This window comes from Panthera pardus, unplaced genomic scaffold, assembly GCF_024362965.1.
Source record: "Panthera pardus isolate Hobbes unplaced genomic scaffold, ASM2436296v1 HiC_scaffold_16, whole genome shotgun sequence".
In the NCBI taxonomy this organism is placed as follows: domain Eukaryota; kingdom Metazoa; phylum Chordata; class Mammalia; order Carnivora; family Felidae; genus Panthera; species Panthera pardus.
The window spans coordinates 126,057,699-126,071,073 of NW_026526721.1; the positions used below are offsets into that span (position 1 = coordinate 126,057,699).

The following is a 13,375-nucleotide window of genomic DNA, read 5'->3' on the forward strand; positions in this document are numbered from 1 at the left end:
AAAACAAATAATCCAGTGAAGAAATGGGCAAAAGACATGAATAGACACTTCTCCAAGGAAGACATCCAGATGGCCAACCGACACATGAAAAAATGCTCAACATCACTCATCATCAGGGAAATACAAATCAAAACCACAATGAGATACCACCTCACACCTGTCAGAATGGCTAACATTAACAACTCAGGCAACAACAGATTTTGGCGAGGATGCGGAGAAAGAGGATCTCTTTTGCATTGTTGGTGGGAATGCAAGCTGGTGCAGCCACTCTGGAAAACAGTATGGAGGTTCCTCAAAAAATTAAAAATAGAACTACCCTACTAGCCAGCAATTGCACTACTAGGCATTTATCCAAGGGATACAGGTATGCTGTTTTGAAGGGGCACAAGCACCCCAATGTTTATAGCAGCACTATCAACAACAAAGTATGGAGAGAGCCCAAATGTCCATCAATGGATGAATGAATAAAGAAGATGTGGTATATATATACAATGGAGGATTACTCGGAAATCAAAAAGAATGAAATCTTGCCATGTGCAACTACGTGGATGGAACTCGAGGGTACTATGCTAAGTGAAATTAGTCCATCAGAGAAAGACAAATATATGATTTCACTCGTGTGAGGACTTTAAGACATAGAACAGATGAACATAAGGGAAGGGAAGCGAAAATAATATTAAAACAGGGAGGGAGACAAAACATAAGAGACTCTTAAATATGGAGAGCAAACTGAGGGTTATGGAAGGGGTTGTGGGAGGGGGGATGGGGTAAATGGGTAAGGGGCATTAAGGAATCTACTCTTGAAATCATTGTTGCACATATGCTAACTAATCTGGATGTAAATTTAAAAAATTAAAAAAAAACTTAATGTTTTTGAACAGACATTTATCTAAAGAGACATATAGATGGCTAACAGACACATGAAAAGATGTTCAACATCATCAATCGTCAGGGAAATACAAATGAAAACCACAGTGAGATATTACCTCACACCTGTAAGAACAGTTAAAATCAAAAAAATAAATAAGAAGTGTTGGTGAGGATGTAGAGAAAAGGGAACCCTCATGTGTACTGTTGGTGGGAACGCAACTTTGTGCAGCCACTATGGAAAACAGTATGGAGGTTCTTCAAAAAATTAAAAATAGAATTACCATATGATCTAGTAATTCTACTATTGGGTATTTACCCAAAGAATATGAAAACACTAATATGAAAAGATACATGCATCCCTATGCTTATTGCTGCATTATTTACAATAGCCAAACTATGGAAGCAACTCAAGTGACCCCTGACTGATGAATGGATAAAGAACAGGTGGTATATATTTATATGTATGTGTGTGTACACACACACACACACACACACACACACACACACACACACACGATGAAATATTATGCAGCCATAAAAAAGAATTGAAACCTTGCCATTTGCAACATGAATGGACCTAGAGGGTATAATGCTAAGTGAAATAAGTCAATCACAGAAAGACAAACATTATACAATTTCATTCATATGTGAAACATGATTGATGGGTGCACTTTTGATCTGTATGTTTTTTGTGTATATATTATATTTCAACAAAAAATTTACCAAAAAATGATGGCAGCCATGAATACAACTGAAAAAACAAAACAAAACAAACTATGTTAATGTATTTTTCTGTCCTTCTTTAGGCATCCTCATGAACAGGTCAACAAAGATTTACTGGAACAACTAAAACAATGATAAGCATTCAACAGACATGAAAAGACAGACCTTAGCTTCAAGGAATTTGCAATCTGCTTAGGAAAGCCAAATATTTAGACATGAAATTAAGAATATTAATAAGCAACGTATCAGGCTATGAAGAATGCTATAGTAAAAAAAGATCCAATATTGGCATGTAACTGATTCTTATTGGAAGGCCTAGATGTAAATACTCCTCAAGTGGGCCCTTTCTGTTGGGCATAGGTCAATTAGGCCAAGTAGGCCAAATGTCTGGTTTCAGAAGGTGTTTCAATGTTTCCTGTGGTTAGACAAGGGGGAGGGTGAGTGGCACCCCTTTCTCTGCTTCAGTGGGAGTTGCCCTGTTTTATCTGTTTTATTAAAACTATGGGTTCTGTGTTAATTTTCATTTAACAAGAGGATTTTATTGCTAAAATGAGCTTGAAAGCCACTCTTCTACAAATCTGACTTCTAGATTTGTATATCTCAATTGACATATCTTACAGCTGAAAAATATTTAAAACCTCTGAAACTCTAAAAATAAAATCCATTTTTAGAAGGAAATGAAAATTACCTGAAGTAAAGGGATAAAATCCTCCTGTTCTAGAGAGTTGCAGCTGGGTTTTGCCAGGAGACAGATAAACTTAGAGGCATCATCATGATGGTTATTCAGCAACCTACAAAAGAGACAACTGCTTAGGAAGTCTGGCTACTGTGAACAATGTCTACAATATCAACAGTTGCTAATTTCAGCCTGAACTGAAGGCCATTTAGATCTAGAATCAAGTTCTCTCTTTTCAAAGATTAAGAAAGGGAATTTTTCTACGTTCTTTTAAGTTTTTAAAGTTTATTTATTTATTTATTTACTTACTTATTTGAGAGAGAATGAGAGAGAGAGAGCAAGCAGAAGGGAGGGCCAGAGAGAGAGGGAGAGAGAGAATCCCAAGCAGGCTCTGTACTGTTAGCACAGAGCCCAATGCTGGGCTCGAACTCATGAACTGTGAGATCATGATCTGAGCCAAAATCAAAAAGTCAGATGCTTAACCAACTAAGCCACCCAGGAGCCCCTCCATGCTCTTGATTTTGTCAAAGGGACACCTCAAGAAAAGCTCAATAACAAAATGGCATATTATTTTTGTAAAATGTTTCTGGGGCTAAGACCACAGGATCAACTAAACTAATTGCAGGGAAGGGAAAATGTCCATTCAGGGTTGGCACAGGACATCCAGGCCCAGAACTCTAGAGCTACCTGCCAGCCAGGAGAGAATATATCAGTTGGACTACTATGCACCACATAAGACAAAGACTTCTGTTTGCCCAGTTTGGCAGACATATTCAGGGCCCACCTGATAGAGGGTTTCTGAAATTAGACTTTGAAGGGCCAATAAAAAAAGAAAAAAAAACGAATGAATGCCCTTTTAAGTCTTTAAGCTCTATGAATTCCTCATGCCCAACTAATACTGGACATTTCCACTTAGTAACTATACTCTGACAACAAAGTTAAAGTATCAAAAAACAAATTTTATATCTTCCCGTCAAAGCCAGTCCTTTTCCTGGACATCTATTTTTGTTAAAGGTAGAAATATCCAAATTATCTGGGCTTGAAATTTGAAGTCATTTTAAACTTACTTCTTTTCCTTATTTTATGCACATCCCATTAGTCTCCACATTTTCTTGTTTTTCTTCATTACATTTAGTGAATGCTAACTGTGTGCCACTTGTGTCTAGCCTTGAAGATACTTTGGATTCAGAGAAAATAAGACACAGTTCTGTGCTCTGTAAACAGTTTATAGTCTAGTGAGAGTGCTACACCATTAAGATTATACTGACATACTCAGGTTATACTCTGTCATGCGACAGAAGTAATAAGCATGGGTGTCATGGGAGGACACAAGAGGGCCAGTGAGATTCCCTAGAACTGGTAAGTAGGAAAGAAGGATGCTGTGGGTCAGGAGGGCTGCAAGTACAAATGCCTGGTGTGAGAGTGTGTGGAATATTTTGGCAGCTACAAACACTGGGGTGGTAAGAAAAGTGGACATGAGCATATAGGATTGGCCTTTTTATGTTAGATCAGGAAGACTTGGCTTTGGCCTACTCCATGGAAGAATTTTAACTTGGACAGTGACAAGATCAGATGTGCTTTTCAAAAATATCAAGCAAAAATCCAACTATGGGCCTGAGCATGGATAGTAGCAGTGGGAGATGAAGACAAAGGGGAAAATCTGGTTGTAATGAAAAGGACAGGGTAGTTGATTGGTGTGGAGGGATGAAAGTAAGGGGAAGTCCATAACGACTCCTAGGTTTCCAGCTTGGATCCCTAAGTGCTTGGAATACAGGATGGGAATACAGGAGTCCTTAGGAATATTTCCTCAAAATGTTTTATACAACCATTCCCTCTTTTCTAATGCCAGTGTACTTTTGAGTTCAATAAGGGTCTTATTACTTCATGCTGAGACCAACAGAAGGAAAAGGGTCAAAACAGATTTCAGTGTTCATCCAACCTTAAAACACAGGCAATTCATTCCGAAACATTCTTTGATTATATAATCCTCTTTTTCAAAAATGTTCAGTAGCTTTCTACCACTTATACGAATAGTCTAACTGCCTCAGTTCAGCATTTAAGGCTCTCTGTAACTAGATGGGAGCCTGCCTACCTATCTACCTTACTACTTTGCTAAATGAAACTTCCACTCCAGACAGCTGGCCTGGTCCATTATTCTCTAAGTGTGCCATGTGCATTCTTGCCTCTTTGCCATTTCTCATATGATTCTACTCTCCTAGAATACCATCCCTCTTGACTTTGCTATTGGAATGCTGGCTATTCTTTAAGGTTCAGCTAATAATGCAAGTCTTTCAAAAAGCCTTCTCTCATAACTAAATTCTTTACTGATCTTTGTACTGTTTAATTTATTGTATTATATTTACCATTGTACTATTAGTTTGTTTTTATTTCACTGGCACTTAAAGGGCAGACACAGTTATAGACAGGTCTTTTTTCTTCCTTAGCAGCCAGCACAGTGACTTTCACACAGAAGATTCTCAAAAAATGTTTGTGATCTAATGGATGTATACTTAAAAACTGACTTCATTTGTGATTATTAAAGTTATAGTATAATTTGTATATGAATTCTCCTTATCATTCTTTAGCATTCTCAAGGCCTCTACAGTTAAACATGTATACATTTCAGAAAAAGATTAGTATGTAATAAATGCTGATGGGAACCACCTCCTAGGATTAGAAAATGGTTGGGATGATCACAATAAAAAGGTGGTGAGATCTTTGTAAAGGAGCACTTTTATAAAGAAAGGATAGCACAGATGAGAGATACTCTGAGAGGAAAAAGGCAAATCAAGAATGGCTTTTTCTGACCAGAAGCATGAAATAGAAAGAAAAGGTGAATTATGATTTCCAGCTGATGATAGTGGCCGGTAAACTCTATATGGAAGAGAAAAGGAGATAAATAAAAGTTGTGAAAGCTGGAGAAAGAAGGTAAACATAGCTATTTTAAACTGGTATCTTTCAGAGCTCTTAAAACAAAATACTGTTAAGAGACAAATCATACAGTGACATTCAAAGGTAAGTGAAAATAAAGCATAATGAAGCTGGATCAATATTACTTGACTGACTGAGAGGATCTCTGCCACAAAGCAGGTAATCCAGGAACTCAAAAAAGCCATGGAGCAATGTCTTTCCCCTAAAAATGTCCTGACTGTAATAAAATAGATATCAGAGTATAGATATGAAATGGGCAATAAGGCAGGGAAAGGAGGGAGGGCAGAGGCAGGGGAACAAGAGCCCATTAAGGTGTTCATCCTCAAAACATTAGGAGGAGGGCTAGGAAGCCTCCATCCCATGAGTACTGGGATAGCAGGGAAATTATTTCTTGTTATTCTGTGACTTTTACATGTGACTTCACTTTTCAAGAATATAAAGAGCCTATTATGGGAGCAAGTCAGCTTGTGTATGCATATGCCAATATGTTTAAATTCTATGTCATTATTTGCCCGTAATTTTTTTGTAGTTGAAAGTTTTAATGTACTATACTTAAGCCCAAGTCACCTTATGCAAAGGGTAAAATTGGTAAAAAAAAAAAAAAAAAAAAATTGCAAAAATAAACACACATCTTCAAGATCAGTATGATAACTCAAACCATCATGCTCAGCTGCTTAGTCTCCCCAAATAGCCATATCTGGGTCTCCCTTAAAGCACCTCTGCTTTTAAAAGGCATTTTATTACTATTTTTAATTATTTTATTTTATTCTATTCTATTTTGAGAGAGTGCATGAGCAGGGGAAAAGGGCAGAGAGAGAGAGAGAATCTTAAGCAGGCTCCAAGGTCAGCACAGAGGGTAACCCAGGCCTGGATCCCACAACCCTGGGGTCATGACCTGAGCAAAAATCAAGAGTTGGATACTCAACCAACGGAGCCACCGAGGCATCCCTTAAAAGGCATTTTAAAAGCCAAGATACAGACTCTTAACAACAGAGAACAAACTGATGGTTACCAGGGGTGACAGTGGTAGAGGGATGAGTGAAATAGGTGATGGGGGTTTAAAGAGGGCACTTTTTGTGATAAGCCCATGCTGAATGGTAGTGTTGTACACCTGAAACTACTATCACACTGTATGTTAACGAACTGGAATTTAAATAAAAACATACAAACATAAAATAAAATAAAATAAAATAAATAAAATAAAATAAAATAAAAGGGCATTTTAAGAACGCAGAAAGGAGCTCCCACTAGAGGGCGCTCCAACCATTTTAGTGTGGGTCATAAAATAAGACTAATATACAGACATACACTTAATCTAGTCACAGAAATGTTTTTTCAAATGAAAAAAGACAGGGACAGTTAGTCATGCTGTATGACTTCATAAACAGTTTCCTGTAGTTACCTAAAATGAAGACTTGTGCTTTGTGTCTTTTTTCCCCTTTGCCTTTTGTAAAAATATCCTTTCCCTAGAGATAAAATTAAAATGATCCATCTCAATAAAAGAACACAGCTAGGGGCGTCTGGGTGGCTCAGTCGGTAAGCCTATGACTTCAGCTCAGGTCATGACCTCACGGTTTGTGAGTTTGAGCCCTGCATCGGGCTCTGCACTGACAGCTCAGAACCTGGAGCCTGCTTCAGATTCTGTGTTTCCCTCTCTCTCTGCTCCTCCCCAACTCACACTCTCTCAAAAATGAATAAATATTAAAAAAAAAAAAAAAAAAGGACACAGCTGCTGTAGCTGCTGCTGCTGCTGCTCTACCTACCAACATAAATGTCCACCTTTTCAGTGACACACAGTCTTAAGACAAAAAACCTGGCTGTTATTAAGATTATGTGGTTAACTACAGGTAACTCAAGTTGGTTAACAGTTTTCCTTTGCTATAGTCACCCTTTGGCTCACAAATGTAGGGTTCTAGAATATTCAGAATGACCTAAAATAATTACTTCTTTCTGGCTCTAATCTCTTCTGTAATAGACTACTTCCTTTTTTTTCAATCTCTCAGCTTATTCAAAGTTTTTTTCTGAAACAATTATAACTCACTTCTTGTCGCTTTCACAGATTGTTAGATGACCAACAATGCTGATCTCAATGGCTAAAGGTACCTCTGACAAGAGTTGTGCAGCATCTATATTCTTTCTACCCTTGGTTCATACTCTATCCAGCTAAGGCTTTTTCAGGGCCTGATATTTACCAGGGTGAAAGAAGTTAGCTGAACAAAAGTTAGAACATGTATACATTTCAAGTTCTTTAATTCTGCTACTGTTACATGCTGATTTAAAATAACAATAATAATTAGGACATGATTGGACCACCCAGCTAAAGTCTTGGCTTTACTGGTGGGAAAAGGAGAGGGAATCCAAGCTGACTTCTCTACTGTTCAGGCCCTAGGCTCTATTTCCTTCCTGTAGGTTCTAGGCTGCCAGAAATACTGATGATAAATACCCTAAGGGGAAATGCCAATTCTTTTGCTGGTTCACTCCTGTTAATTAGCACTTTTATGCTATTTCTAGCCTCTAATGAATTCCCTGACTTTTATGACTACTTATCAACACATGTAAAAAAAAAAAAAAAAAAAGGTATTTCTTAGATTTTATCCAGCAGTTTTCTATTTGCTACAGGAGACGTGGAATGGTGATCATGGCACTGACTTTGAAGTGTCAGCTAGATAGTGTATGAGGAATGATTCTCCTAGGGCCCTTTTAGTTCTTGGTATTCAGACAACTTAGAACTATTCCCTGTAACAAAATGACTAAAATTCACCTGGACAACATGAAGCATTTTAACAGTTAGCATTGGTATGGTTCTTTAACAAAAAGTTCATTAACTGATAGGAGTTCTATATACTCTTATAGCTGTTGTTCTAATGTAATGCAGAAAGAACTTGGTGAACTCAACTTGCTGCTAGATTTTTAAAAATAAGAATACACTTATCAATCACCTACTATTCTCAAGCATTATACTGCTAAGGGCTTTTTAGGTGGCATGAATGGATCTGTGTGCTGAATTCTGCTATTATATGTTGATTTTAAGTAATAATAATGATGACGACAATGAGGATAACAGGTGAATGGCATTTCCCAATAGTTTACCAGGAAGGGTATCTAGCCCAAAAAATGTGAGCAGAACACATGTAAACAAGGCTATAAACATATGTAAAGAAGTCCGGTCAGTTAAGAGGTAGAAGGGGCAAGCTGTGACATTCTCTTAAAATGTATAAATATATCAAGAAATAACTTATAAAGAAGAAGGAAGAAAAAAAAAAAGAAGGTTAAAATGAAAGAAAACTTGTCAGAGGTGAAACAGGTGATGGGGATTAAGAGTACACTTATGACGATCTGTGACATCATAGACCTGAGCTGAAATCAGGAGTTGGACACTTAACCGATTGAGCCAACCAGGCGCCCCCGGAAGCTGTATTTTTCACATGACACATATGGTCTGCTCCCCTTAAAGGAGAGTCTACTTTTTTTTTAAAGCTTAATTTTGAGAGAGAGAGAGCGAGCAAGCGCACACACGGGAGTGGGGAAGGGGCAGAGAGAGAGAAAGACAGAGTGAGTTCCAAGCGGGAACTGCACTGTCAGCATAGAGCCTGACATGGGGCTTGAACTCATGAACTGTGAGATCATGACCTGAGCTGCAATCAAGTCAAGCACTTAACCTACTGAGTCACCCAGGTGCCCTGAGGAGACTCTACTTTTATGCCACTGCTACCAGAGTCAAATTCTAAGACCCAAATTTAACAAGTAAAACTAAGAAACTATCAAAGAGTTACTAAAAAGGTAGCTTTGAAGATCTCTTTCACTGATTAGAGACATGTAGATAAAGATTATGGAAAAAATTTGTGTGGTTATAAATAAGTGTGAATCACTGAATTTTACTTGTTGAAATAAAGGGTAAAGAAAAATTAATGAATGTGTAAAATAAGTGACCTTTAAAAAGCACCTTGTGAGAACCAGACAATTCTTTGCCTAGCCCTGGAGTGACTGGTCATATACTTACTTTCTCCACACGGCAATGAATGACTGTGCGGACACAAATCCTGTCCTCTCTCCCCCTGCAGCCCGGAACATGGGGGCTTTCCAATAAAGAGGACAGCCACAGAGCTGCAAATAAAACACAAATACAGTGTAAGCCAAGGGGTGTTGAAATGATGACACAGCCAAACAATGGGCCTTTGTGGCTTTTAGCCTTTGTGTCACAGGTGCTTGAGGGAGCCAAACTGGGGCAGAAGCAAATACATCAGCTATGGTAGATTCAGAAAGAGACAGAGGGGAAACAAGAAGATTCCATGTTTAATGAAGGAAATGGAAATCCATCTGACCTTTTCTCCAAGATCATCTACAGTGATATGTCTTTCCCTTTCCTGATAAAGTAACCAGTCTCCCTTCCTACCATTCTCACATCATATATTTTCTACCTTCGAAAAAGAAAAATGACTGAATGTCATGGTTGTATATGTCCTACAGCCAGCCACATTTAATACTTGGTCACTGGTATTAATATACTCTCCCACACATCTCCCTCTCTCCTTTGCCTATTATGTTATTAAGCCCCAGGGTCAGGAAGAACTGGAAAAGTCTAGATTGCTCAAGAAAATAGCCATCTAATTAAAAAAAATTTTTTTTTTAAATATTTACTTATTTTTGAGATAGAGATAGAGAGAGAGACAGCATGAGGGGGTGAGGGGCAGAGAGAGAGGGAGATACATTATCTGAAGGAGGCTCCAGGGTACGAACTTTCAGCACAGAGCCTGATGTGGGGCTCGAACTCATGAACCACAAGATCATGACCTGAGCCTAAGTCAGAGGCTTAACCAACTGAGCCACAAAGGCACCAACTCCCCCCCACTCCGTGCCGCCACCCAATTTTTTTTTTTTAGTGTTTATTTATTTTTGAGAGAGAGACAGAACATGAGCAGGGGAGGGGTAGAGAGAGAAAGAGAAAGAGAAAGAGAAAGAGAGAGAGAGAGAGAGAGAGAGAGAGAAAATCCAAAGCAGACAGGCATCTATTTTAAATGGTTATAATTCAGGTAAAAGATTAAAGATAAAAACTAAACACTATCATTTATTTATATATTAGAAGCAACCACAAATGACTACATATAATAGAAGCCTTAGGAGGTGCTGGGAATGAATATGAAACTGTAATACTCTAAAAGGTGTTGATTTTGTTTCTTCAATAAAAAGCTATTTCTTTCAATTAATTATACTCTTACAAGAAAGACTTCTTACCAAATTTACCTACTTTTTTCCTAGAGGGAAAATTCTTTCAAGTAATAATATCTAAATAATAGCAGAGAAATAGTCTCTGAATGTTCTCAATTTTGTATATGCACATAAAACATACTCCCAAATTTGGACCCCTTCAAAGAGGTGTATCTTGTAATTAAAGACAGTCTTATTATTCATATTAGACACAGAATCTGTTGAGCTTTCATCATTCTAAAAATGGAAGCTTTTCCTTTGGAGGCTCACTAGATGTGAATCCATACTGGATTCTAGAGAAGCTGTTCCTGGTGTGAAGTCTCAGTGCATGTGGAATCACCACAGAAGCCTGAAGAGTATCTCGTCTGAGATAATGACTCTGAGTTATGATGACAGAACACCCAAGGTTGCTGGATTCATGTCGGAGATGAGGATATGGAAGGTGAAATTCAAGCCATGGGAGGTAAGTACAGGGCAGAATTAAGAGGCTGCTCCTGCCTGGGCCACTAAAGCAAGCATGTTCTGCAAACAGGGTAGACCTTAAGATTTCTTAAGTCCAAAGGTCAAATACCACCAATGAGGTCGGGAATGAGGGAAAGGTGTTGCTTAGCAACCAAATGGATTTTGTTTATTGTGTAAATTATGATTGCCAAAGTACAAAGCTCACAATTAATATCCTTTGGGTGGTAAACTGTCAAATCCACTTTCCAATTCTCCCTTTCATGCAGAATGGTAGTTTGCCAAGAAAATGTTCTTAGATATGACAGGCTACTGGCAACTGCTAGGAAAGCTTAAAAGAATAGTCTGTATTATAGAGGCAAGAGTGCAGAGCCCCAAACGGAGAAAGTACATAGAGGGAGAGATTGGAACTGGCTTGCCAAAGTGCTTGAAACTCCCACCATTATAGTCACTCACGGATTTTTTAGAATTGGAAGGGCTCACGAATCTTCTAGCTCAACTTCAGGAAGTGGTTACCATTCTTAGCTGAAACACTACCTGGGGCTGTGTGCTGACTACATCCTGTGGGGCTACTTCCACTATTAAACAACTTTCTTTCGCTTGAATTATACTCTTTTCTCTAGAAGACTTCTGTTAAAATGCATACATGTCAGCTCCTAAGGAGTAGTAAGTGACAGAGAGACCAACACATAAATTTCTATGTCAAAGGCAAAATCAAAGGCAAAATTCTAAGAGATAATGTATAGAATGGATATGTTTTAAAATAGATTGGTAAGGGCTGGCCTATTTTTCTCATAGTGGGGTACCCTAAGTAGCCATGTATTAGGCAGCAGGAGAGTATTAGTCCTTGGAGAAAATGACAAAGGAAAAAAATGCAATGCAGATGTTACACTTTGGTTACTTAAAAAAATGTATGGCCGGCTGCACCTGCTCAAAAATCAAAGAATTAAGATAAAGGGAGCCAGGAGATCAATAAGAAGCCCAAAAAAGTAAATGATATTAATCCGAGGGCAGCAGAACAGAGACTTTAACAGAGGAGAGAACAAGTCAGTGTCAAGACTTTTTGCAAAGGAAAAGAATGGATGACAAGTGGGGATATGGAGAGATACAGAAAATGGGGTTAGGAAACTCAGATTTAGGGGAGGTACCAAGAGTCAGTCTATGGTAATCAAAGTTGCTGGAGCAAGGAAAACTGAACATCTATAATTTGATCGAAGAATGGCCCAACAACATAAAGAATTGAAAGCAAGTTGTTTAATGAGTCAAACAGGAAGAGATGATTACCTAACACATGTGGAATGTTCTTTAACATTTTAAAATGTTATTTCATTCGATCATCACATGATCCCCACAAAGAAGAGGGCAGGTATTTTCAGCCCATACTGGAGACGAAGAAATAATGATACAGAGAAGTTGGCTTACAGGACACAGGCATGACAGGTCAAGGCAGTGCTCCCTCAGCCAGAAAAGAGGAGCTGACAGTGTATGGTTCAGAAGACAGCCTCACTCTTCTTCCTCAACCTCCTGCTAGAGGCCAAAACTCAATGGCGAGTCTTCTGGCCCAGTCTCTAACAAGCACGTTTCTTACTGTTCTTCAGTGTATGTTCCTACACTGCTTTTCTCTTAGATTCATTCTCTAGATTAATTTCTTCTCTGTCATCACTTAGAGCTGTGGAAAAAAGTACAAACTACACACTGAGAATTTAATCAGAAATTGCGATTAACTTCTCTAAGGCTGTTTGAGGTCAAAGATGAATGAGCTAAATTTCACCAACAGATGCAGATTTCATAAACATAGTGTTTTCTTTGCACTTCAAAAAAAAAAAAAAAAAAAAAAAAAAAAGACCCCAGTCCCTACAGCTACACTGAAGTGGCACTAAGAGTGGATTGCAAACTCAAGCTGGCCTTCCAAAGAGCTTTATAGACTACAAGAATTCAGAGAAGTGTTCACTGATTGCTCCAACCCCCTCTTGCTTCATTGTCCCTTAAAGGCTGTCTTTCTTCTCCTTTACCTACAACCAGCTTGTCATGAGAATCCAAGCACGTGCAGCACAGGTGCTACAGGCATAGAGTCCACTGCCTAGTGTCAGAGAAGACCAATCTGCATAGTAAAAAATAACTGAAAACAGGACTGCTTCGTGCATGTTAAGAGCCACAGCCAACTAAATGCTGGATGAAATGTGGATTAGCTAAATGGAAGAAATGATTAACTAAACTTTTTAAATAAATGATTTTTAGCTATACTTGTGGTGAGCATAGCATAATGTATAGGCTTGTCAAGTCACTATGTTGTACACCTGAAACTAATATCTAACACTATGTGGCAGCTATACCTCAACAATAACAAAAATAAAAAAATAAATGATCTAAAAAATGAAGAGGCAAAATCCAATAAAATGAACTAATAGAGTAAGGCAAAACAAAACAAGACAAACCAATACACTTGTGATACCTACTGAGGTTACTATGTACCCATCTTCATTTTTATATGCAATGTTAGTTTTAACTTTT

General features: G+C 38.1%; 1 protein-coding gene across 3 annotated transcripts in view; it reads right to left on the reverse strand.

Annotated features, from left to right (window-relative positions):
- The window catches only part of PPP2R3A (protein phosphatase 2 regulatory subunit B''alpha), a 166,360-nt gene that overhangs the window by 119,032 nt on the left and 33,953 nt on the right, over positions 1-13,375 (reverse strand). For all 3 annotated transcript variants that reach the window (XM_053903791.1, XM_053903790.1, XM_019437213.2), the window contains exons 3-4: positions 9,201-9,304; positions 2,282-2,384 (exon numbers count right to left, since the gene is read on the reverse strand). In XM_053903791.1, coding sequence (XP_053759766.1) covers positions 2,282-2,384; positions 9,201-9,304 — 207 coding nt within the window. The remainder of the gene's footprint in view (positions 1-2,281; positions 2,385-9,200; positions 9,305-13,375) is intronic.